Source organism: Pseudochaenichthys georgianus, chromosome 24, assembly GCF_902827115.2.
Source record: "Pseudochaenichthys georgianus chromosome 24, fPseGeo1.2, whole genome shotgun sequence".
Classification (NCBI taxonomy): Eukaryota; Metazoa; Chordata; class Actinopteri; order Perciformes; family Channichthyidae; genus Pseudochaenichthys; species Pseudochaenichthys georgianus.
In genome coordinates this window covers 8862757-8871569 of record NC_047526.1, presented here as the reverse complement: position 1 = coordinate 8871569, position 8813 = coordinate 8862757, and the positions used below count along the sequence as shown (strand labels likewise).

Genomic DNA, 8813 nt, shown 5'->3' with positions numbered 1-8813 from the left:
CTGACAATGTGTTGTGATCATTTTAGCCTCTTCTGCATGTCCAGATCATTAATAGTAACAATCAACTGATTCTTATGTATGACACTTTCAAAAATAATGTATGCTGCAGCCCACTGACATGGTTAATCAATATATTATCCAATTTGTGACCCCCCCACAGGACTTAAAAAGCACCTAACTAGATCATGAAAATCCCCCAAATCTTGGGGGGGTCTGATCGAAAATAAAAAATGTTTTTACATGTCTCCAGTACCGATAAAAAGACCGATAACGTCGGAGCTTAACGGTACCACAGTCTTTAATAATTCCGCCCCGGGCCCGGTTAATAGCGGGGCTCGGTACCCATCCCTACCAAGGATTGTTTTAGGAAAGCCTGCTGAAAAAAACTATTTAGGTCTAAGCTGGTTTTTGACCAGCCTGACCAGCCAGTAGATATTAGTCTGGAATGGTTGGCTGGTTTAGAGGGGTTTTGGACACTTTAGCTGTATTAATATATACCCACATGACAGCTCATTGTTACTTTGTAATTCTACTCCACTACAATTCAGAGGTTAACCTGGTATTTTTACTCCACTACATTTATTTAAGTTACTTTGCAGATTCTGATTAATGATGTGAAATATAAACAACCCTTAAATCAGGCTTTAGTTACACCTGAGTAAAATTCAGGGAAGGTGATTGTCAAGTACGTACCAACAATCAGGCGAGATATTAGATAGTTGGTGCTTGAGAAGACTAAACATTTATCTGCAGATCCCTATAAAGCATATTCATTACTTGTTATTCTCTACTAATAGTTAATTAAAGACTGTATATAATTGCTATTTTGTACATCCCCTTCAAGATTTCAAAATGTTCTAAGGTTTATTGACATATCATATACACAACTACGGTGTAGTTATGCAATGAATAAAAAACTTGGGTCACAGGTTCCTCAACAGTGCATTACAAGACATCTATCAATATGTGTGTATACCTCCACCATTAAACTGTCAAATTCTGCACATTTCTTATACTATCTACATACATAAGAGTATAATTAATGTGTATAATATCAGTTAAAAGAAGTGCTTCAACATAGATAACATTGCAGGAAAGCAATATATTAGACATTAAGTACTTTGTCAGGCTTAATATTTATCTGTAGATACCCCCAAACCTTAACCTAAAGTATTCTTTATTGTTTAAATAAAGGTTAATTAGTTTTTCTGTTTTGCACCTCCTCCTATTAATATCTTTGTACATCCGGCACTAAACTGTTTTATTGTAGAGATCACTTCTGGTATCTTCTTGATTTTTTATATTCTATATTTCTATCATTGACCTTCTACTTTCCCCCTGGGGAAATATTTTTTCATCAAATATAACATATTAAAAAGATAATTCAATATTGTGCTTTAACCACTAGGCGGTGCACACAAGGTACACACAGCATATAATGCCATAATAACTTTGTATTATTAGTGTAGGACACTTATATATGTTTAACATCTGAATATGTGTAGTTTTATTCATGTTTTCACATCATTTTACAGGATATTGCTATATTATTTCACATAATGTAGTTCTACACATTAATATCTGATTTGAACAGAAAGGTATATCCATAATTTAATGGTAAGCTATTGAAATTCTGAATCCATAGATGTGTCTCCCATCACCCAAAACCCCTGACTATACTCTCAACTCAGTATTTACATTCTTATATTCAAAGAAAATCAGTAATATCTTTAAAAACCACAAGTCCTTTTATATCAGCTGTGCACCGTTATGGTGTAAATATAGCCTATCTACCAATTGGATCAAATATAAAAGTCAGCCGAATTAGTGTTGATACTGCAAGGAGACGTATTGTGTGAAGAGAAATTGAAGATGTTGTTTAATTGCTGATATATTTATGATCCAAGTCACATATTCAAATTCGGTGGCAGTTCTTCCTGTTTGTCTAGAAGTCTTCTAATCAGGGCTCTATAAATAAAGAACTACAGCAGATATGTAATATTTAATGCAGCCGAACCGTTACATATTACAATGCCGTTATGTGATGACTTCCACAGAGAAAAGCAAGTAAACTCGGATTAAAGTATTATTTATTTTTTTAAAAATGTTTTTCGGATTTCATATCGCATTAACACCATATCCCAACGTGCATTGCTGCTAAACCATCCAATCACCGAGCTTCAACCATAGCTGAGGATCTTGGGTAATCAGTTCAGTGGGTGTGTATCCGTTTCCGGTTATTTTTATTTTGAAATTCAGTTCCTGATTTACGCCAAAAAAAACAGAGATTATAGGCAAGGCAAGGCAAGGCAAGTTTATTTATATAGCACTTTTCGACGCAGGGTAATTCAAAGTGCTTTACAAAAAAGAAATGAAAGACATTAAGCATTAAAAAAGAAAAGCTAATAAAATAAACATTAAGGAAAAATACATGGATAAAAGTTACAGTGCAGTCTAAAATATGAATAAAGTAAATGGATAAAAGTTACAGTGCTAATAAAATAAACATTAAGGAAAAATACATGGATAAAAGTTACAGTGCAGTCTAAAATATGAATATTTTCCATATATTTAATTTAGACAGACTTTCTTCACCATATTTTGCTCGCATGACATCCACAATCGGACCCTCAGGAGGCTTATAGAATTAAACAAATAAATAAAAACAAGGATAATTGTGTGTTATTGTTGAGTAAATAACAGTGTGTTATTTAGAAAAGAATAACAAATTAGAAGGAAAAAAAGATTTAAAAAATACTAAGGATGTAACCATACCAAAAACTCACGGTACGATATCGCGATAAAAAGTCCATGGTACGATATTTATCGCGATATTGAAAAATAAAGAAAGAAAATGTGAATTGTTTTTCTTTATTAAATAATAAATCTGAGTTGTACAGCATTTTAGTAGGATAGTAGTATTTTAAAGTGTCAACAATATAATAATCAGACCCTGCAATAGAATAAATCAAGTTTCACTTTAGTTTTTCAAGTAACTCAACTCTAACTCACTCACTCACTCAGCATCATCAAGGTTATCTTTTAGGAATATGAGCATGTCCACATTTCCAGGTAGAAGCTGGGATGTTTGGGCGTTTACAATATCCCCTGCTGTGGAAACAACTCTCTTGCTTGGTACTGATGTTGCTGGGACAGAGAGATATGCTTTGGCCATGGGTGACATCAGTGGGTAAAACTGCGCATTGTCTCTCCACCACTTTAAAAACAATACAGTTTTTGCCAAGAAGGTGAGGCTTATTGAGAGGGCGAGATATAAATATACTGTTGGTACTTGTCAATGTCTCTAGGTATGTACATGTAGCCCTGTAAATGCGATGTCCTTTATTGTTATCTGTTGTTTTATGTTCATGTTGTAACCTACTTGCTGCCATGTTGGACAGGTCTCCCTTGAAAAAGAAATTGATGATCTCAATGGGACCATCTGGTTGAATAAAGGTTTAAAAAAAAAAACCGCGGTATATTTTGTCAGTCTCACGACGGTATTGAGACATTTATTTACCGCGATATCGCGATATTCGATATATCGTTACATCTAAAAAAAATACAGATTTCAGTATTCTGAAAATTATTTTCCTCACGGACGGCAAAAAAAGTCCGACATATGATTTAAAATAAAAACAATAATCGTGGCTTGATATTGAGTAAGAAGAACATATTGGTGAACACGAATCAATAGATTAAATGTCGTGACTTTAACACGAAATGCCGTGAGACTGGGTTCTTTTCCTTTATGGATATTTTTTGGCTACATATTACACAGATTATGCACAGCGGGAGCAGCAATAACTGTCAAATAATAATTCAGACAGGGGAGCTCCGCACCGCCTGCCTGCCGCTAGGGGGTGCTGCAGCGCCCTCAGCAGCTCCTGAAAATGTCTTACAAAAACGACGCCAGATGTCACTGTAGTGTATATTTATGTATATTTTTTGGAAAATCTAGTGTATACATAATTTTCCTACACATTTATTCACTGGTGTCTCTAACCTGCAAGTTGCTCTTTAAGGTTAAGTTTACATTAACGTAACGTTGTAAGAAAGCAAAACTAACCTTCGAGAAAGCTTTTACTCTCAGACTGTGTGAAATTGTGTAGTGTTGCTTACCTCCAGACGGACTTTTAGCGTGTTTCCCAGTAGACAGAGCTGTCAGAGCGGTTCTTCTCAGAAGAACAGCTGCTGGGCGGAGTCACAGAAATGCTCAACGGATATTCACTCCCCGACCGTTAGCGCCAGTCAAAACCATGTTTTATACCGCTTTGTTTCAACTACTGTCCACTGCCGCCTCGCCGTTCTCCCGTGTCCCGCCCTCTCTGTCTGTCTGTGTCTGTTTCAGTTTTGCCAGCAAGACCGCTGGTAGACCAGCATATATACCAACTTCACCAGCATAGACCAGTTTAACTACCAGCTAAAACCAGCATAGACCAGCATGGATGTCATGCTGGTTTAGCTGGCCAGGCTGGTCTTGAACCAGCAAGACCAGCCTGGCAAGCTTGTCCAGCCTGGTAAACCAACTAAACCAGCCGAACACCAGCTAAAACCAGCAACCATCTTAAGCTGGTCTATGCTGTTTTTTTCAGCAGGGATAATAGGCATAGAACACTAAAGGCTATGTGGCATTTCATAGGAGAAACCTGATAAGGAAAACTAAACCCAGACCTTTAAATTGTTAGTACAATGTATCCAGATTTCTATCTTAAGCTCCCATACATTATTCTTAATTTTTTTTCTACGCATCCTATGAGTCAGTCTCTGCTCTCTGCGGTTTTACTTTGTGTCACATTCCATGTTTGCAGAATTCACAACGTTCACATGACTGTCAACAGGCTGTGTTAGACACATAGTATCACACAGCTTTCATGGCTTTAGACCACTCATACTGAACATCTAGGTTTCACGAAGCGTAATTAATTATATTTATCCACATCATGAGAGCCATTTTCTATTCAACTCTTACCAATTGAAAGAGGAAGCCATATTTTGTAGCAAGCTTGTATAAACGATTACGTACAAAATTGCACCAGTACTGCACAGCTTTTTGAAGTCGCTTCCATTTGGGAGGCTAAGAAAGACACATGCATGTGTTTACCTGTAGCATACAGGAAACAGTCATAGTTCAAGGGTACATAGTACATAATTATAAACATAACACTACTCAAAATGAATAAAAAACACACAAAAAAGGCATTGACAATACTGTGTTTGGGATCACTTGATAATATTTACTGTGAGAGAACTGGTTAAAGGTTAGAGTGAATGCCCTGTAAAAGGTAATTGATCCTGATATTGTCAACCTTTTGTTAACAGCGACAGGAAAACCTTTGTCAACTGCCCTTATAGACAAGAAATGTAATTCTTCCCTTGCCAGAAATTCTATATCTGGAAAGAAGCTTCAACTAAAGGCCTGATAATTGTGACTTTTACCCTAAATATTTACGACATCCGAAATCCTATTATGATAATAGCATCTCTTAGTTAATCCTTTATTTCCTGCAAAGAGTTTTAGTCTTTTAAACTCACTTCAAGTTTGTAAAACAGACCTGCTGTCATAAATGTGTTATCACAAACTAAAAACTCCCCCGCCTAACTTTTTTTTAACTTAAATTGAAACCAAAAGGTAGTGTGAGGGAAATGTGAAACATTAAAACATGCTGAACATCAGCATTTCAGAATTGTCATTGTGAGCATGTTAGCTAGCGTTAGCATTTAGCTCAAATCCCTGCTTGAACAGCCTCACAGAGCTGCTAGCATTGGCTTGTTGGATACAGGATGCATCTATAAGAATGTTTGTTATTAACATAAATAACATTCACAAATGCCTGAGAGAATGAATACATCATTAATACAACAAGTCCCCTTGTTGCCCAGTATCCAAGTAACAACATATTCCCTTTCCAGTTGATTAACACTACATTATATTGTACTGCAGGAAAAATGTGGACCCTCTCTTGCCTGGTACACAAAGTGTATTAATAGATTATTGATAGTAGGCTACACAGTGTGCTGTCTGTTATTCTACTCCACAGACTACTATGATGTTTTTTAACCCAGGAGTTATTGAGCAGGGAGCACTCTGCTATGCCTCAATGGGCAGTTATGGTTTGGACACAAAGACGACCCTTTCAGTCAATGACATAACTGCCATTACACCAGAAATGATGCATGCTTCTCTTTGCATTCAGCTCTCTTCTTTCTCTGTTTATGCTTGTTATTTTCTCATTTTTAATATATACCTTTTATTTTTGACAGCTTGCTGTGAACAAAGAAGGAGGGCTGCACTGCATGTAAACGAAAAGAGGAAAGCACTATTTACCATACAGAGGACTATGGAAGGTCTGGATATCTGAGAGCATCATCCTCCACTGCCCAGCCTTGATAGACAATGGTGGACATTTATTTTCTTGACCACCCAGGAGAGGGGATAGAGGATTAGATCACATGCTCCGTCACAAGTGATAACAGACCACACCTGCTGAAACTTCGTTCTTGAGGCTCGATACGCCCTTTCTAGGAGCTTAGAGTAACACACACTTTCACTTTCCTATCTCTACCAAAGGAAGCACACTCAAAAAGTCAAAAACAATAAATGTTTAACCAGTGAGGGCCTAAAGCAAGAGACTAAGACACGGCCCACTGGAGGCCTTTCGAAAAAGCTTTCACTTGGAGGATAACATCGCTGCAGTGACGGAGGTGATGGGTAACAAGAACGCTCTCCCGCCAAAAGGTCCGGACACTGGGACAACGCTAAAAGAGGAAGGGGTGAGCCTCAACAGTGCCACAGGTAAAATCCTTTTTCTCCATCTGCTTTGGATGTAATGTATGACTGCTATGGTATTTTTATGTTTGCGCACCTTAGAAATTGTTCCTTTTTCCCAGTATAAATACAAAAACTCATTAATATAACGTTTTGTGTGTCTTTAACCACCCTAGAAAGAAAGCATGAGGCACATTAGTACGTTACTTGAGGTATAATACACTCATGGTGATTCCTGCTCAACCTGTTGGGGTTGTCTTTGCAATAATGAGTGGATCACTGCTTAATACACAGCTACTTTTTAAATACATCAGTTATTTGAGACTCACTTACTAAATCATGTTTTGGACTTAAACATCAGTGTTTCCCCTAGGATGGAGTCATAGCAGCGGTGCCAAGGCACGTGGGCACGTGGGCCCAGCATAATGTGAGCGCGAAGTGCGCCCCGCCAATTTGTTTCTATGTGTCTGCCAGGGCCGGTTCTAGCCAATGTGCTGCCCTAGGCGAGATTTTATATATAAAGAATACATTAAAAATTTCTACAAAAGACAAATAAACTACAAAAACAGAAACTTATTGACATAGGTCATATACGTCAAAATGGCTTCAAATGTATTCAGTATTGTATGAACATGTTTTAATTGGGGGGTGGACGTCACATCCTCTAGGGGGGTCCGGGGTTATGCCCCCCCGGGAAGATTTTTTTGAACATTTTAAAGTAAAATGCTTCAATCTGGTGCACTTTGAGCACACAATTACTAGAGACCTGATCTAGGGGGTACAACTCTAAAACACCCATATGAAAAAGATCGGTTCACATTTTAATAATCAAATCTGAACATAACCAATAACCTACCATAGCCAATAACAAATAAATGTAACTTATTTTATTTTTGTTGTAAATTTATATCTTATTTTACCCAGTTAACATTTATTTATTTATGCATATTTTTGTATCTCACCAACTTTAAACGATATTTTTGGTTTACTGTCCTATAGTATACATTGGAATGATTTCAAACCTGTTTTTATTTATCCTAATAATTATAAAGGAGTGCCTTGGAAATATGTGTTTACATAATTTGTGGTCAAAACGTTTGAGACCCACTGAGATAACTTGACTAAAATTAACTATCTAAACACTCAGAGAGTCCTTTACCTCAGTGAGCCTCTCAGTCTGACAGGAGAGCTCTCCTCCACCCTGGTTGTAGAAACATCTACTTCTTATATCCAGATTCTAATAACAACAGCGCCGGTACCGGTGCGCCCTCTCTCTCTCTCCCGCGCTCACTCTCTCGCTCCCGCGCTCGCACTTTGGCTGTGAGCTGCGGGCGCCTGATAAGCCAACATCCCCCACTTTCATAACTTACAGCGCCGATGTCAAAAATCGGCCCTGCCTATCTACATACAGTGGCAATGTCTCAAGATTTAGCAAAAATACACCTTTATTGAACATACAGTAACACAAATACTACAAATCCACATAACAAACAATCAAAAATGAAAAACGGTCGCCACTTATTATTATTTTAATTAAAAAAAAAAAATAGCTGGCGCCCCCTAGCAGCGACGCCGCTATTTGTAGGGGAAACACTGAACATGATTTATGGATTTAAAAATTATTGTATTGCTTCTGTTTGATGCGTGTCAACGGCTGGAACTGCAGCGTTTTCATGCTATCTATAAATAGAAAAATACGTATTTGTGTTCCATTGTGTTTTCTAAAGGAGTAACAGAAAACGAGTGTCCTTTCTTTGTTTTTGGCCAACACTGATATAAATCAACCAGACATCCTTCTGCACATGGTCCCTTGATCAGATCTTCTGCTATATGTAAAAAATGCAGACCGCTGAAAGTCCAAATTGACCAAGGCAAGGCAAGGCAAGGCAATCAGAATCAAGTTTTTAACGAAGCCCTGTAATAACACGTTATTCTGCTGAGTACTGCTCATCATCTCAGTGTCTCAAAGCTTATCATCCATCTGTGGACTACGGTTTCGCCGGAAACACAGAGCTTCAGTATGATCAGTATGATACTAAGCTTT

At 37.5% G+C, this 8813-nt stretch overlaps 1 protein-coding gene across 1 annotated transcript in view; it reads left to right on the top strand.

Moving 5' to 3' along the window:
- Positions 1-8813, top strand: part of cnstb (consortin, connexin sorting protein b) — a 46422-nt gene that overhangs the window by 10800 nt on the left and 26809 nt on the right. The window contains exon 2 of the mRNA XM_034076666.1: positions 6265-6796. Within this exon, the coding sequence (XP_033932557.1) occupies positions 6709-6796 (88 nt within the window). The 5' untranslated portion in view covers positions 6265-6708. The remainder of the gene's footprint in view (positions 1-6264; positions 6797-8813) is intronic.